This window comes from Xyrauchen texanus, chromosome 37 (genome assembly GCF_025860055.1).
Source record: "Xyrauchen texanus isolate HMW12.3.18 chromosome 37, RBS_HiC_50CHRs, whole genome shotgun sequence".
Classification (NCBI taxonomy): Eukaryota; Metazoa; Chordata; class Actinopteri; order Cypriniformes; family Catostomidae; genus Xyrauchen; species Xyrauchen texanus.
The window spans coordinates 24,416,694-24,435,393 of NC_068312.1; the positions used below are offsets into that span (position 1 = coordinate 24,416,694).

Sequence of the window (18,700 nt, forward strand, 5' to 3'; positions counted from 1 at the left end):
GATAATTTTCACAATAACGCACCAAAACAAGGCACGTCAATCCATGGGACGCTTACAAAACTGTTCCATGGTAACCCTTGTAACAAACTGCGGCAGTTTGGCCGAATCTTTTGTTACCAAGATAAAGGTTTATGAAGCTTTTTGAAACTAAACTTTGAAGATTTACTGTCCTTGACTAAAAATCAATTTTAGTCCACTAGACTTAATATTCTTAATTAAACCAGACCCTCAGATGTGTACAAAAAGCCAAAAGGGCAATAATGATTATTCAGGTGCTTCAACAAAAAACAAAGTCACAGAAGTTTCTGAAAAATATCGGCCTTTATTTTCAGTAAACAATGGTGTGTTTGATTCCAGGTTTTCGATGTCTGATACAGGTGCTAAAGAGGGCAGATGTAGCTTTTCAGGTTCATAAATATCACCTCGACAGAATATAAATATCTTACTCTACTTTCATATTTGAACATTCAATTAATAACATTTTGAAAACACCTATTTAAGTCAAAATCATACTTTCAGATCACATACAACACAGTAGCAACCTCAGGTGAACTCACACTCTCTCTCTCACACACACACCCACAAAATCACTTTCTAACAAAACAACACAAAGCAGGGAAAATGACCAGAAATAAAACAGCAACAGATAAGGAAAAACCTTATGTGACTGGAACTTATATTTACAAATCTCCAATCAAATCCCATCTTTATCAAATTGATAAATGAGGGGCACAATGTTGGTAAATACAATGCTCAATATTTTATTTGAAAATTATATTACCAGAAAGTAAACAAAGTTAATGGTTTGAGCATTTTAAATGTACTAACAAAAATAACAACAACAAAAACTTGATATACTGCAAATGTGATACATTGTTCGCTAAAATAATATCATAGCAACACAACTAAATACTAAGTTCAAGGAGATATTACATGTACAGGTGGACTTTCATGAATGTCTTAAATGAACATTATAAAACTGACCAAAGCTAATATATGAAAAGGGAACAGAGACAATTAGTGGTTCGACACTCATGACTCACTGGATAGATTCCCTGTGTAATAGCAAGATTTCCAACAACATCTGTTCTTTCTGTTTGGCCCTGCAAACTCGGTAGACAACATTTAAAAAATGTAAAGAAAAAATGAAAAGACAAATCATACTGACTGACTGCAAAATACTGCAATATGACAGCATTACTGTAAAATTAGTAAAGATTGAAAATCCAGATGAAAAGGTCAAGATTCCATTTCATCTCCATCAAAGACTGGTGGTTCAAAACTTATCACCTCCTCGTAAGTCTGACCTGTGACACGACAGTAAACAAACAATTTCAGGCTCTGAATGCAGCATACATTATTAACTACACCAAACAGCACAACAAAACATAATGCTTTATCACAACAAATAAAATACATAAATTCAGCTAATCAAATGAGCTTAATGATAGACAAAAAACCTAAGTGACAATAGTTATTGTGTAAAGTCTAACTTTTACTAACTGGCATTTCCCACATACACAGACCAGAATTCTATTGGTCACTTGACTTACGTTTCCACTCTTCGATATCAAGCTCGCGGCTCTCAAAGCTCTGATCGAAAGGCTCGGCCTCAGGTTCATCATCCGGGTCATGGTACTGAGCAAAGTATGGGTGTGCCAGAGCCTCCGCTGCTGTGATTCGCTTATCGGTGTCCAAAACCAGCATCTTCTCCAGAAGATCCACAGCTACAAACATACAAAAAAGATTACATTTTTTTTTCTTGAATTAAATATTAAAAATTATTAATTAAAGGGGTAGCTCCTCACAAAATACAAATTCTGTCATTATTTACTTGTTCCAAAGCCATATGACTGGCTTTCTCTTTCATGAAACACAAAAAGAGACGTTAGACAGAATGTTAAACTCAGTCACCATTCACTTTCATTGTATGGAAAAAGAAGCAATGAAAGTGAATGGTGACTGAAGCTAACATTCTGCCAAACATCTATCTCCTTTTGTATTCCATGAACAATTTAGTCATACAGGGTTGAAATAACACAAGGACAAGTGAATGATGATAGAATTTTAATTTCGGGTTAAAATATCCCTTTAAAAAGTGTTTTCAGAAATATATGATTTATAAATGTATATGTACGTATAAAAAAATTCCAAAAGAACAGGGAAAGACTGTAGTACAGCCATGGCCAAAAGTATTGGCAGTGACATACATTTTGTGTTTCGCAAAGTTTTCTGCTTCAGTTGTTGTGGTGTTGATTCACAGAGTGATCAAATGCATTTTAAATAATTGCAAAAAGCTTCATTTGACAAAAAAAAACAAAACATATGAAGTATCACAAAAACCCAAATTTCAGTTTTTTTGGCCCTGGTACAAAATGACCAGCTAACACCATTTCACTAATCATATCAGCAACACCTGGGAAAGTGTGAAAGATAACTAGTCAGGTGAAATCACTATCATTCTGATTGGATTATAAGAAAAAGAGCGAAGAAGTGCTTCAAATCATTATGTTCTTGTTAGCAATGGTTACCTCTAAAGAAAGACTTGCAGCCATCAATGCTTTGCATCAAATGCCTCACATGCAAGGAAATTGCTGTAAAGACTATAGCACCTGAAAGAACCATTTACCGGATCATCAAGAAATTCAAGGAGGTTCAACTGCAGTGAAGAAGGCTTCAGGACATCCCAGCAAGCACCATGACCATCTCCTCCTGAGGAGTCAGCTACGGAATCGTGTCACCACCAGTGCAGAGCTTGCTCAATATTGGCAGCAGGATGGTGTGAGTGAATCTGCCCTCACAGTGAGGCGAAAACTTTTGGATAATGGCCTGGTGTCAAGAAGGGCAACAAAGAAGCCACTTCTCTCCAAGAAAAACATCAAGGACAGACCGAAATTCTGCAGGAAGTACAAGGATTGGAAAGCAGAAGACTGATGCAAAGTTATTTTCTCTGATGAAGCCCCCTTCCGACTGTTTGGGACATCTGGAAAATCGATAGTCCGGAGAAGGAAAAAGTAAACGCTACCATGAGTCCTGTGTCATGCCAACAGTGAAGCATCATGAGACCATTCATGTGTGGGGTTTTCTCATCCAAGGGAGTGGGCTCACAATTCTGCCCAAAAACACTGCCATAAATAAAGAATGGTATCAAAACGTCCTGCAAGTGCAAGTTCTCCCAACGATCCAGAAGTAATTTGGTGATGATCCATGCATTTTCCAGCATGATGGAGCACCATGTCACAAGGCAAGAGTGATAATGAAGGAGCTCGGAGATCATTACATCAGAATTTTGGATCCGCGGCCAGGCAAACTGTAGTCAATCCTCAAAAGCCTAGTGGACAAGCAGAAGCCCACAAACTGTGATCAACTCAGAGCACTAATAAGGCAAGAATGGATCGCCATTAGTCAGGATTTGGCCCAGAAGCTGATATCCAGCATGCCAGAGTGAAATGCAGAGGTTATGAAGAACAAGGGTCAAAACTGTCAATATTGACTCTTTGCATATATTGAATGTTTTTGCCAATAAAAGCCTTTCAAACTTATGAAATGCTTATCATTGTTTTCCAGTATAGAATAGAGACATGTGAAAAAATTATCTACAAATACTGAAGCAGCAAACTTTGCAAAACACAAAATGTATGTCACTGCCAATACTCTTGGCGACAGCTTTAGTACATAAATAGTAGATACTGAGGAATGATCTCAAATATTAATGTGTAAATTATTATTTTAACTTTTTTAAGTATTGTATGCTACCTAATGCTAAATGTACTTTATTTGCACACAAATCATTTTGAATGATTACCTTGTGGATTAGCCCCTACAAACACATCAGCAAAATTCATCTTGGGCATCTGAGCCAGTGAGTTGATGTATGTCCGAGCCTGTGGATATAAATGGGTAAACGGTGAACCAAACAGACATTTAAACAGAATGAACTTTAGCAGTATAACAGTAGAACTAACAGAGCTAGATAATATGTGGTTAATTAATAAAGTGACTGTAATTATCAACGTTAAGTTTTTCTTCGATCACATTAATATTACAATAAAGAATTGGGCATGTTCTTGACTCAGTCGCTATGACAAATGCTTGGGGTTTTTTTTCACATACATGGCTAACCCTGTAAATAATGAAACTGTGGTGTTAGTATGCGGTGCCATTTGAATAATGCAACACACAAACACATTCAGAAGGCAGAGGGGTCTGTGCTGGCAAAGACGGACAGTGATTTCAGCTCGCAATCATCAATGAATAACAGCTTGCCAAAAAGCAATCTTCCCCCAGAGAAAGTGGAGAAGATGGAGAAACTCTGTTTTGGGTGGAGCCTATTACTACTATTATTATAGTATGCATGCTTAATATATACAAAATAATGTGACTTACATGCAATCAAAATTGTGTCAGCAGAATGAATGTGTGTTGTCAGTAAATTGTACCGGAAGTAATGGAAAAACTAAAGGGCATGATGGGTATTCTGCACAATGAGATTGGGCCACTGTGAGCTCACCTCATGGCTCGGCATCCTGCTTATTAGAGATGCAGGTGGAGTTCCTGTGAGTCGCATTATCTGTTGAAGTTGGTTTATATCTTTGAAGGCCAGGTCAAGGAGCTTACGGTGAACAAATTTAGCATAATGCATATCTATCATAAGTTATATGTAAATTATATTGTGGTTCTCCACTGCTCTAGGAAGAAAGACAGGAAGATAGAGAAGTTTGGCATGCAAATTGCCTTAAAAAGCTGAGAAGAATGACATACTTTGAATAGCAGGTGTATTAAAATCAGTTTAGAAGAAAAACTGCTACCACCAGCAAAGCTAGAGGACAAAATCAGGCATGTTAATTTCAGTATGAAAAAGTGTGAAAATCAAAAGTTTTAGTTAGAGAACACTCAAATATATATTGTTTTAATTAGCAAGATCAAACACAACCAGTGCATGTTACTGTACAAATAGACACAGATGCTTTTAGCTACCCAGTATGAAAAACATCTCAAACTCACAGAGTCCGACGATATTTTCATTAACAGCTCAGGTCCTGGAGTTCCAACAAGATGCATAATGAGTTTCAACTGATCAATGTCTAGCAAAGTGAATTAAGGAAAAACTAGCAAAAAGGAAAACTAGTACGGCTCTAAGGACGGGCACTATTGCTGTATCAAATAGCACCACATTATGGAGAATGTTTTGAGCTTCATAATCCGGATCACAGACAATGTATGAATAAAAAAAAAATAATTATAATAAAAAAGCACCTTAAAAGGTTTTAAACAAAGTATTAAATATATGCATATACTAGGAACGTAACGATTTACTCATCTCATGATTCGGTTCACAATACTTTTTCACAATTAGCTCAGCAAGTAAAGATGCTGACTACCACCCCTGGAGTCGAGAGTTCAAATCCAGGGTGTGCTGAGTGACTCCAGCAAGGGTCTCCTAAGCAACCAAATTGACCCAGTTGCTAGTGTAAAGTCACAGGGTGTAAGCTCCCCATTGTCGCTATAATGGGTGGCTCTCGCTCTCGGTGGGCCGAGTGGGGAGTTGTGTGTGGATGCCGCAGAGAATTGCGTGAAGCCTCCACACGCGCCAAGTCTCCACGGTAATGCGCTCAACAAGCCACGTGATAAGATTGATGGCCTCAGACACAGAGGCAACTGAGATTCATCCTCGCCACCCATATTGAGGAGAGTCACTACGCCACCACAAGGACTTGGGAGTGTATTGGGAATTGGGCATTCCAAATTGGGGAGAAAAAAGAAGATAAGATTTAAAGTTTATTATTATTTTAAATACATATGCAAATCTTTCAGAGGTTGAATATTTTTATTCAAAATATTCAAGTCGAGAGAGAGAGAGAGAGCGAGAGAGAGAGAGAGCGAGAGCGTGAGAGAGAGAGAGCCCAGCTGAGATGATGTTGGACGATGCCGTATTCTGACCGGAGTTATTTACCTGAAGCTGCACCGTTGCACTCTTTAAGCGAACAAGTTTTGTTTTTGTTAATAAAAGTAACATTTCTGAGTGAAATTGCTGTCTCCCGCTTCCTCATTCTTGGAACCTCATTACAGTATGTTCCATGGTTGAGGAGCCAGATGCATTAAGAGTAGGCAGCTATTCAAGAAACAGTGTCAAATATGCAAAGCCAGAGGGAAAAAAACATTGCAAGTGCTGAAAAGTGAAAACAGTTACTGGACTGGAATTAAAGACACAGAAATGGGAGCAAAAGAGAGAGAGGGGCATGTCATTTCCTGCAGGGCAGTTTATTGCACTCTCATAATGATGGATCACATATCCTTCCAATCACTGCTGCCTCATGTGGTGGAGACTGAAGGCTGGCGCCTTAAATAAGCAAAGGGGACAAAAGTTCAGTGTAGGAGTTTCTGCGTAGCAAATATGCACACTGCAAGGAGAGGGAAAAAACAAGAGAAAGTGAAAAAGAATCCAACTACTATAGATCATAATGTGGTGTTAAAGGGTTGGTTCACCAAAACAATTAAATTGTTGTAATTTACTCTATTCCATATTGTTCTAAACTCATATGACTTACTTTCTACCATTCATTCTTACTTACTTTCTATGGGTTTGAAACAACATGAGCAAAAGTACCGGTAAATTAAAACTGATTTTTCAATTTTGAACTAACAACATTAATCATAACTTTGCATAGATTTGAACAATATAAGCTCAAAATTAGTATAAAGGCACTTAATACCAACACACTTTTCTGGCTCAGAGCCATTAAGCAATTTGCAGTTAGCATTCTGCAGATCAGTGCGAGGAAAACAAGAGGAAAAGGATACGATCTGTTCCAGGGAACAAAGTCCTGCCCGTCAACAGTTCAGCCATAATGCAGCCCACTGACCAAATGTCCACTGGAAAACAAAGCCAAATACCAACATCAGCAGGGAGACTGCAAGAACATGTTTCCATCTCTTTACCAATACAGCTGTTTGCTGACCCAGATATACTGTCAAAAAGAGCCTTAAAGAAATAGCTTACATTCTATCAAATGTAATCACCCTTGTGTCATCCCAAACTCAAATAACTTTTTTGTGTGTAGAGCACAAAATGATACGTTTTAAAAAATATCACTAGAATGATATCACTAGGACAGTGCCTCACTTTAAAGCTTAAAACGTAGGCTTGTGCAGAGAGACTTAGATAAGAGGAATAAATACATCATAAGTGATTAATCTTACAGTGGTACGAAAAATGCTGTATTACAAAGTTTCACTAGCATCAGAATAATATTATCAAAGACAGATAAGTGTGCAACAAGAATATATATATATATATATATATATATATATATATATATATATATATATATATTTGAGTGAAATGGAAAAGATGTGTTTTTAGCCATATTTTGAAGACAGAGAATGAGTCTGCTTCATGGATGGAGTTGGAAAGATCATTCCACCAATGTGGTACAAGTGTTTTGGTGCCTCTTTGTGTTGGTTCTAATATCGCACTTGGAAATTCCCTATGGATAAAGCACAAACACAATATTTCTATAGCTGTACTGTATGCAATTGTATCTGCTGATTTGGATCGATACGTCCATAAATACTTACCAATATAATAAAAAAAAGAATTATGACATTGGAGTGGTGTGAATCTTAACTAAAGAAGATTTCAGACACTTGCAGTACATTTATTAAAAGTAGTCATTTAAATTAAGTTGTAAAGAAAAACATGTTAAGAAATTTCAATCATTTATTTATTTTCTTTTTGTATTTAATTCGGGGAATAATGCTTTCATATTGCTGAAGTGTTACACTTTTCTCCAATTATTTTCTGCTTATTTACTTATTACAACTTTTTATATAAAATTAGTAGAGTGATAACTGGGCACAAATGTTGCTATGGTGGAACAGGTGTCTTTCCAAGGAGCATACTAAGCAGGATTTCTCTGAAAACAGTGAATTGGGGTGTGAGAGAGGAGCAGACTATCTCCCCTGGCCATCGTAATAGCAGTCACACTATACAAATGCGATGCTACATTTGAAACTGCCAGAACTTCGGAGGCTAAGGGTTTAAAACAACATGAGGGTGAGTAAATGATAACAGAATTGAACTGACCAACTATAAATTCTCTACAGTGACTGAATGTGAGATTCATTATAACTTCTGTGTAACTTTTCATTCCAGAAAATACATTTTGGAAAAACTAAAACCAAGACAAAGGATTTTTTTATTGTACTTGGTATAGTTCAACCAAAAATGAAAATTCTCTCACCATTTACTCATCATAATGAAAATGGGTTTATTACTGGAAGCTTCTGTACACTGTTCTATTTACTGCAATCTGGTAGTCAAAAAATGAAGTGCACCTAGTTAGCCACTGTGGCTGACAACTTTCTGAAGCACTAAAATTTATTATCAATACTTTTGTCATTTTCAGCTTTTATTCAGTCAAATGTTTAACAATAAGAAATCACCAAGTGAATGATCAAACCTCAAGGGCTTCATATATGAGTTAAGAAGTTGTTTCGTTAAAAATAATAATTACTGAATTAATAAATTATTATTAATGTTTCAATTGGAAAATGAAATTGCTTGTGGGCTGGGCTTATGTGAAATGTGCTTATGTGACTGCATTGGGTTCAAACTTATGCTGGGACTTGAGTTTCTTTTGAAACAGATACCGAAGCGGTCACATGGTTTGAAGGCCAAATGAAGCTTCAGACCTCACATATCATGCGATTTTTCCTTAAACGAATCAAGCTTGAAAGCTTCAGTGTCGAACGTCACATCACTAGTGAAAGTGAAGATTGACAGTAAAAAGGTCTTAAATACTGATACGTTTCTTACCCACACCGGTCATAACATTTCTGAAGATAATGGTTTAATCACTGGTGTCTAATGGATTACTTTTATGCTGCCTTTGTGCTTTTGGAGCTTTAAGATTTTGGTACCCAACTACTTGCATTGTAAGGACCAACAGTGTTCAGTGTTCAGCAGAAGAAAAAGTCATACACATCTTGAATGGCATGAGGGTGAGTAAATGATTAAATAATTTTTATTTTTGGGTGAACTATCACTTTAAAAACATATTTTTTGAAATTCCTTGTTTTTCAATATTCTCAATAATTTGGCTGTTTTGTATTGTACCAGATGCAGGTTGTATTATTACCTGTCATGTTATAGTGCATCCAGTTGAGCATGATCTCTGGGGCACGGTACCACCTTGTGGCCACATACCCTGTCATCTCATCGTCTGTGTGTCGAGCCAAACCAAAGTCAAGGATCTGGGCGGGAGAGAGGGAGAAGACAGGCATTCTTTTAATTTATAAGATGTAGCATGTCTGTGGTGAGTAACTATATTTTTAGCAAATGTATCACAACGTGTGACCAAAAGGAAACTGCTGACTCACCTTAAGTTCGCAGTCTTCATTTACTGCCAGATTACTGGGTTTCAAGTCCTAGAAAACAACATATGAATATTAATTATTATTAAGTACATTTTATATCATTTAACCCACCAATTAACCAGCTACCAACTGTTCAACTGCTGAGGAACATCCACCGGTGATATACGACTTCATGTCTATAAATAGCCTCTGTGGAATGCTGAAGATTGTCACAGGCAATAATTTATAAAACTATTTATATATAGTTTATAAAAACAAATAGAAAATATATTTTTGTATATATATTATAGCATTTTTTTATTATTATTTGTAAAAGTAAAAAATTCCCATTTATGTGGCACTACTGTTCTAGGTGGGACTTCTTTTCTAGGTGAATGTACTTCAGGTAATGCATTATTGACATAACTTCTGTGGATTTATTCTCAGTGCTGCCTGCTTGCCTGTCAAGCTTCCAGTGCAAGTATTATTTACTGCAAATATATATTACATTCTTTTTTCACAAAATTAGGTATGAAAAATGTATTTCTTTGGTAATCGATAGCACGCCAAATATAACATTCCATTAAATACTGTGGAATTTTCAATTATGACAAAAATAAATAAATAATACAATTTCAGAGACAAAACAAGTCTTATACAAAAGCATGTAAGCCTGAGCATGGGATAAAGTAATGATAAGGAGAATTGGCTCTATGCTGCAACAATGGAAAAAAAAAAAAAAGTCATACTGAATTTTTGGTGAAACAACCTGCAGGCTGTTTTTAAATACATGAGAAAATACTTACCCTGTGAATTATGTCTGCCGAATGGATGTACTGGTAAAAGAATAATAGGGAAAAGGGTTATGCTATGTGAGAGACAAAAAAAAACTAATAAAAAACAAAATGACATATTTTAAGTTTAAATGAACATTCACACTAAAATAAGTCAAATAAATAAAATGGCAGTCATTTTGTTCTTTTAATTGTTTTATACAAATGAACAATATACAACAAGATAAAGCTTAAAAACAAAATGTATTTATGCTCATATCAGACTGAAGATTTGAAACTTTGTTGTGTTTGTTACAGGATTTTAAAACTTCACCTTCAGTCCCCGCAGGATCTGGTAAATAAGGAACTGAACATGATCGTCGGTCAGTTTCTGACACTTCACTATATTATTTAGGTCAGCACCCATTAGATGAGTCACCAGGTACCTGTCAAACAGTAAACACAAAGAATGTTATTCTCCTGTTATTCATTTAACCTGGTGTTGGAAGTGACAGCAGAGCTTGACATGCAGGAATCGTTTAGTTCTATTCAGACAAAATCTGTTAATCTTGATTTGCTTTTTCATGTAAAGCTGACAGCATTCTCTCAACACAAATTTTGGCTATGGAGCTCAACAACTAACTAATGTCAACGTCCAGGTGTGCTGGATCAGTTTTCCTGTAAATATATTAGGCAGCTGCTTTTTTTTTCTTCTTTTATGGCATTTTGTAACTTTATTAACAGGGAGCTAGTGATTTAACTATATAGAGAACAAGGGGGAACGGGAGTGGGAAACGTCGCAAGCTAGATTAAATTTGCTAGATTTTATTAAATAAATAACATTGACATGACTTAAGGAACAGTTCACCCAAAAAATGAAACAAATTCTCTCGATATTCATTTACACCAATGCTATCCCAGATATGTATTACTGTCTAGAGAAAAAAAAATGTCCAGGGTGCTCAAGGAGTTCAAAAAAGTATATGAAGATGCTCTTTGGGGTCGAGAGTTCAATGTCATGTAGAAAAAGGAAATCCAAGGCACTCTTCTTAGGAAAATAAAGAAGCCTTTATTGGACTGGCTATATCATGATAGAAAAAATAATTAAAACATGTGGGGAAAAGATACAACCCACGCGTAGCGGCACAAACAGCCTTCTTCAGGGTATACAGCCTTCTTCAGGGTATGACGATACCCTGAAGAAGGCTGTTTGTGCCGCTACGCGTGGGTTGTATCTTTTCCCCCACATGTTTTAATTATTTTTTCTATCATGATATAGCCAGTCCAATAAAGGCTTCTTTATTTTCCTAAGAAGAGTGCCTTGGATTTCCTTTTTCTACATGTATTACTGTCTTTTCTCAGTAAACACAAGTTAAGATTTTTAGAAGAATTTTTAAGCTCTGTAGGACCTTAAAATATTAGTAAACGAGTGCCATCAGGCTGCTGGCTATTTGACAGTCCAAAAGGCATATTTAGGCAGAATATAAGTAACCCACACGACTCCAGTCGATCAATTCATGCCTTTTGAAGCAAATCGATAGGTTGGTGTAACAAACAAATCGATAATTAAAACTTTATTAACAAATCGCTACCGCCAGCAGTCGACGGACGCATCAGTGCAGTAAGCGCTATGGCTCTAAGATGGAAGTGTGTGCTTTGTACACAACAGAGAAACGAACGTCACGCAAGAGTTCATTTCATAAGAGTTAGTTCATTTCAAAAAGCAATAAAGTGCTGGCTGGAAGTAAAGATTTAAAGTAAAAAAACTTTAATTAGTGATTTATTTCTTACACCAATGAAGCGATTTGCTTCAGAAGACATTAACTGATCGACTGGAGTCCTGTGGATTACTTTTATTCCACCTAAATATGCCTTTTGAACTGTCTGTACATTACAGAACTTCAAAATTTTTCTAAAAATCTTAATTTGTGTTCTTTTAAAGAATACACACATGGGATGCATCAGGGTAAGTGTATAATGAGAGAATTTTCATTTTTGGGTGAACTATTCCTTTAAAGAGATGTAATGGATAATTTAACTGCACGGAGTCAATTATTTGATTAAGCTGATGTGAAAGTGTATTAACATTTGATCCTGAATAGTATATTCTAACTAGACAACTAGATTTTATTACAATGTTTACCTTGTACATTGTCCATTCAAACACCTTATGGTCACCCACATCATTCTACATAAGCAAATACACTTAACAAGAGGGCAGAGCTACAGATCATAGAGCAGCTGTGATACAACACACAGTAGGGCTTAAAATAAGACCAACTTAATCCCAGAAAGACTCACCACCCAATAAACACACTCTAAGCATTAGAGATAAACAAATATATTCCTCCCCCACACAGATTTAGAGAAAAACAGCAATAGAATATATATATATATATAAAAAAAATACTATATGGGTAACTGACCATACATTTCAAGCCGTTTCTGCAGTGTCTTATAGTAAGACCAGCTATTTATATTATCCTCAAATTAACTGAGACTAAAGTACATAGAATAAATCTCTCTTATAAAATTCACACCACACAGCCAAATAAATTAACTAGAAGGCAAAAAGGTGTTTACAAATGGTGAGAGCCTTAAAAGAAATGGTGACCAGTTACAGGACCCAATAAATACACTTTCCCTCATACATTTATTCAACTACTTCTACACACATTGACGCAGACACACAAAACACAAACTTGCAGATACAGTGCCACCAGACCCACATACAATTACACACTGTTCCTTCTAAGCAAGCGGTGTCATCTAGCACTGGAAATATCTATATTTATAAGAAGCCCCCGGAGCACTTGTTTTTCCAGTACAGTTATGTCCCCTCCTACCACCACAAACATGCCTGCTACTTTCAGGAGGTGGGTGGGAAGCACAAGTATGTTTGTCCTTCATCCATCACAGTGCATCAGGTCAATTTATGGCAATGGCACTGATGTAGTTACTGCAGCATCTGGTTTTACAACCTGGCTGTATCCTCAGCAGCATTCCACACTAGTTCCTGCTGGAGCCAGGCAGCACAAATAGCTTAGTCTCTGTGGAGACCCGGAGCTCCATTAAACCATGAAAACCAAAACTTCTTTATAATCATAATGAAGAACACCAATTTAACATATGCTCTTTGTTTGTTTTGGTGGAAACAAACCTCAGTACTAAAGGGAGCGGAAGTGTAAACTTAAACCAGATGTTTTATTATTCAGGTATTCTACTACAACATATTGATTTTAACTTGCTCAGCAAGATTCTGGACAAACTGGTGCTCTGTCATGAGAGTAGTTGACCTAAAAGAGGAAACTTGCTGAAGTAGAAGGTTATTCATGTGAATGCATTGCTGAGAATGCATCACGTTTTGTGCTGCATTATGAAATACAATCTCACACAATTTGACATTGTGATCAGTCAAATTCACACCAATGGATTCTGTTTTTATTTTACTGATGCTGAAGTCTAGCTTCAAACTCACAGCTGATTGGTCTGTGGTCAGTAAATATTCTGAAGTGACGTGTCATTTCAAAGTGTTCAGTGAAGGTAGCCTTAAGCTGATGTGTCAAACCATGACATTGGTTGTCTTGACACCTGTAACTTGATCAGGTGGCCTAACAATGACCTGGTGTCCTCATCTTCTAAAGGTTTAGGCATGAGTACTGTGCCTCTAACAAGTTAGACCATTTCCTCTGGTTTAACCAGCTTAGTGATGAGTCATCATATTGGTGGAGTCCTATTCTTATTACAGCACTTATTTTAGCATTGATCAGTTACTAACATGTTAGAGGGAAGTAGTAATTGTCTGACTCACACATCATTGAACTCCTCCAGGCTGGTGGAAGGTGTAAAAACATCCAGCAGGCCGATCACCTGCAAGCACAAAGTGAAAGGGAAAATTAGAATCATTTAGTACTGCATCGGTTTTGTTGCTGCTTTAATCCACAACCTGACAGAGCAAATCTAGAATTATCACTGATGAAGTTTAGAGGTAGACCGATATATAATTTTTATCGAATAATCAATGCTGTTAGTTGCTTTTTGGAGCTATTTGTTAATGGAAATGGAATTTTGTTTAATTTATTGTTCTTTGTTCCTCTGTGGCCAACGCCAGAGGACTCTACATTAAGAACGACTTGATTCAACAGTATAAAAGTTGCAGTGGCCTCTAGAGGTGAAATAAAAGCAATCACTGACACCTTGTGGGATCAAAATCTGTCATCATTGACAATATTCATCCATATTTTTATCCTTACATAAATGCATATTTTGCTATTTTGATTAGATAATCAGGTGTTCTAAATTCAAGAGAGTGCATGCAAAGAAAATGCGACTATTTGGAAATGTGCCGCTTTAGCACACATTGTGTCTCCAAATTCATATCTTCTGAAAAATAACATTAACTGGTGAAATAAATATATACAAACCTGGAGAATATATAGGCTATAAAATCTTAATTTGGTTAATACTTAATTGTAAAGGGCCCAAGTATCCGTTATTTCAAAATAAGAGTCTCCGGTGTTCCAGGCTTGTTTATTTGTTAAAAGTTCCACGTTATGCACCAAATCTTAATTTTGTCTGACTGTTATTGGGATTTTGGTTGAACAAACTGCATCTGGGATTTTATTCATTTTGGACTATTGTAGCCTCTATGTCTGTGCCCATCATAGTAAGGAAAGAATACGGTTCATCTACAACAGTAGAATATCAGCCAATGAATTGCTTCTCTGCCTTTCCCACCACCATAATTATCATATCTGCAAAATCAGTCGACCTATAATAAAAGTTCTAGAATTTCCAGTCAGACAAACAACAAAAATGGGTATGATAAAGAAATTAAGTGCAGTGTGGAATTTCTGCATCACTAAAGTAATGTTTCCAAACAGATTTCCCAAATGCTCTTTCCATCTGGGACAAGTAGTCCTGCCCCAAATACTTTCATTGGTTGAGCTGCCACAGAGTCACTTCATTAACAATTTTTGGGCAAATCAACATGTAGTGCAAATGGCTCTCTTATAGTTGTCTCTGCACATTAGGCTTGGATAGAACATATTTTAATATTGAAAACATTACACATAAGCAGCATTAAAAGTGGAAGAAGAATTGCTGAGTTTTCAAATCTGTATTATAGTGACAGACAGAATTATAGCAAAATCTTTGGAATTTTTTGGAAATCGAAAGCCCCAGTCCGCAATATGAAAATGTGCACTAAAACTGTGGAAAATGTCTTCTTTTGTATTACACTGTGAGGGAAGACAATAAGGGTTTGTAACAACATGAAGAGCAGCAAATGATTGCTCTTTAACCATTAGGCTTCCACCATCCCTCTACATATAGGCCCTTTTGAATTCACTAAAATCAGGGATCCAAACTCACATTCTCATGTTTCATGTGCTTGAGTAGTCGTAATTCCCGGTAGGTCCGTTTGGCATGGATGATGGACTGAAACGGCCTTGACAACTTCTTCACAGCCACCTTCAACCCTGTCTTTTCATCATATGCTGAGCTGAAAAGCACAGGAACACATGATTCAAACATGCTGACACACTTTGCATTAAAACGCTGCTTTGTTGCACAACTGGAACTCAGGCATGCTGCAACAGGACTCATGTTTCAGTTAGACTAGTGTGGGCACAAAGTTAAAACCAGTAAAATGTAGGAGTCAGCAGATGTTCCTGCCCATAGATTTAAGCCTGAAACAAAATTGGCCAGATTCTCACTTCCTCATAGAGACAAACCATTATACAACATTTACAGAAGGAACTGAAGGGTAACATCTATTGCAACCAAGTTACAAAGTACATTTGTAAGAACAGAATGTACAGTTTATGTTAAAGCATTTGTCAAACATACACTATGTAGGCCTAACTGTGTGGAAAAGGAAAGGTATTACACTGATAAGATGCAGTCTTAATTTAAGATACATATTTTACATCCAATAGCTAACTTGGTCCAGAGACCTAATACACCTTATCAAACTAAATCTCAGTGCTCTTTATTTGAATATGTTGCAGAATACAGTGCACAGACTGAGAGATAAGCCTGGTACTTCAAACCCTGTGCAATCTGTTCATCACATATTCAATTACATGGACACAATAAGGGCCCAGTGAAATATAATCCAGATAGCACAGTTGCCTAGCATCAAAAACTTCTATGTCATGTTGGTGCATAAACAACCGGTCTACCCAGAGTAAAAAGAGTCACTTAAAAAATTAGCCTGGCTGTATAATATGACAGACGTTTCGGAAATCATTTGCAAACATTAAGGAGTGATGTAACACTTGGGTTTTGTTTTTGAGTTTAACAAAAAAACAGGAGAAGTCTACAAATGTTTACAAATGTGACTGGACAAAAGTGGGTCACTTCTTACATGTTGTAACCACCAGTTAGCTGAATCATACAAATTCAACTGTGTGAGCAAATCTCAGCACAAACCACTAAAAAACTTCCTCATTACAAATAATACACAACAAATTAGAGCAATCCAGAGGACTCAATCCTGAGATTAAGATATAGCAAAAAAGAGCCCAGTGTTTAGTTTTGCACCTCATCCTGGGTGTTTCTATCTGCAAACGAGAAATTAAGTGCCATGAATCATTGACAACAATTGTGAAATTAAATGCAGCTGTGACTCATGGACTGTGGCTTAAATCATAGTGAGCTTCCAACTAATGGGGACCAGTCACACTGAATATAAATAGAGGTTACAGAGAGGCACATACCATACAATGGAAGTGGCTGTGGCCAATATTTGGAGGGTTTGAAGGCAGAAATGTAAAGCTTATAATTTTATAAAAGCACTTACATTAATTATCATGTTAGATTCTGTGTATTATTTGAGGTGTAATGTAACTTAAATCGGTTTGATGTTTTATGGCATATGTCATCATGGCAATAAAGTTGTAAAATTGTGTAGGCCTATAACTTTACACATAGTGTTTGTTAGCCATTATTTTTTACATTTTGCGGCTATACTTTTGAAACAAATCTGCCCCATTTTGCTTTTTCCAATGAAGGAATTCGTCGAAATTCGAAAACAAGTTTAAAAATAAAATAAAAATTTGTGGTAAACAAAATGACGCCACAAATGCTTTCGTTTCAGCTCAACTTGCATAGAACACGGTATATTCCTTTAAAAGAACTACAACGGTTAAAAACGCGCCTCGAGACACCTGCGTCAAACTTTTTTATCGCAAGAACACGTTCGGTGTAAACGGCCCCTAATAAGAGTGCAACTATGGAGCGCGGTGCTGCCCAAAACAGCAGTCTATGTAGGGAGCTCACTAGGTTTTGAAGCACGGCCATGATGTATCATCTGTGGAGTGACCTCATTCAGGTCAGACCCCACCATATGTCCGCATAAGACCCCACTACAACATTGAACATGGCGAATGAAACCTAGTTCTGTGTCATCCACAAGCATTGCAATCTACAAGAAAACAAAGTTCTATCTTTTCGTGGCATTCATCTCCTAATGCCAAATCAGTTTAAATGTGTGCAGCAAAATCATTAAGTGTATCATACAGGATGAACACCGTAAAGGACCATCGCTATGAAACTGGTTTGTATGCGTGCAAGACTGCCGTTACAACACATGCGAGACTTTGCATGTTTATAAAGAATAATCACAAAAGTTAAAGCGCTTTGCAACATTACAAACAATTCTAACCGGCTATGACTCGACTACCAATCTCTCTTGTATAACAGACCTGGGACTGTGCACTTGCTTCTTATTAGCAAGTTTGCTAACGCTGTGCGGGCCCGTGAGAATGAATGGGACGCAGCTTTCCGCCATCGAGAACAGCGCATATATATTTACCAAACAGTTCCGTATGCACCCGAGCCGACGGGAGACAGGTTCTGGTAGCGTACAGGGACCTCCCAGATCGTCTTGTTGACCTCTTGTCGATAGAACGTGGGTCTTTCTTTCTGCGACATGCCTGCAGAATGAGCCCCTGAGGCGAGGTGAGAGACTTCTGCTTTCCCTGGCTCGTCTGTGATTCAAGGCAGTTGACTTGTCTTGCAACAGATATTTAGGATATAAAGTAAGTAATAAATGACCGATAAAGTTGACCATGCACGCGGACGCTTAAAAACGAACAACTCCGATGAGTTTAATTCATGCCAGCGGGTCCAAATCTTCTTGGAATTTGACTGTTCAGAAGTTCCGGGTCGCAGTAATTTCGAGCACTATCCCGTCTGCGTCTCTCCCTGCTGCAAATGAAAGTCACGGTAAAGCAAACTACGCTCCCAAGCGCGCCCCCTGCAACATGCACACGCAGATGGATAATTTAAAAACAACACAGTAGAAAGAGTGTGTAGATGTTTTAATCTTAATACAACGTAGAATACAAATTGACAACATAATAAAATAATATAAGGAACATATATCTTCTATATAACGTATAGAACATATAATATAAATCTCAGGGTTATACAGCCTATTTAGTTAGGGTCAGACTCAAGAAATTATAAATAGTTTTGGGTAAGTTTGAACGTTACATTTCAAAATGACAACAGACTGAACAAGAAAACTAACAGATGCACATTTATTTTTGCATAATAGTAGA

At 36.9% G+C, this 18,700-nt stretch overlaps 1 protein-coding gene across 2 annotated transcripts; it reads right to left on the reverse strand.

Annotated features, from left to right (window-relative positions):
- Window positions 1-320: 320 nt before the first annotated feature.
- On the reverse strand, window positions 321-18,338 carry mapk14a (mitogen-activated protein kinase 14a). Of its 2 annotated transcripts, none has more exons than XM_052109022.1 (12): window positions 17,950-18,338; window positions 15,504-15,633; window positions 13,942-14,000; window positions 10,465-10,576; window positions 10,164-10,193; window positions 9,382-9,429; window positions 9,141-9,255; window positions 6,802-6,873; window positions 4,511-4,590; window positions 3,806-3,884; window positions 1,554-1,727; window positions 321-1,307 (listed from the first exon to the last, which is right to left on the reverse strand). In XM_052109022.1, exons 1-12 carry the CDS (start codon window positions 18,066-18,068, stop codon window positions 1,240-1,242), a joined length of 1,086 nt encoding a protein of 361 aa, XP_051964982.1. In that variant the 5' UTR covers window positions 18,069-18,338; the 3' UTR covers window positions 321-1,239. The 2 variants fall into 2 exon arrangements, with proteins under 2 accessions (XP_051964982.1, XP_051964983.1); XM_052109023.1 differs by lacking the exon at window positions 4,511-4,590 and adding an exon at window positions 5,005-5,084.
- Window positions 18,339-18,700: the final 362 nt, after the last annotated feature.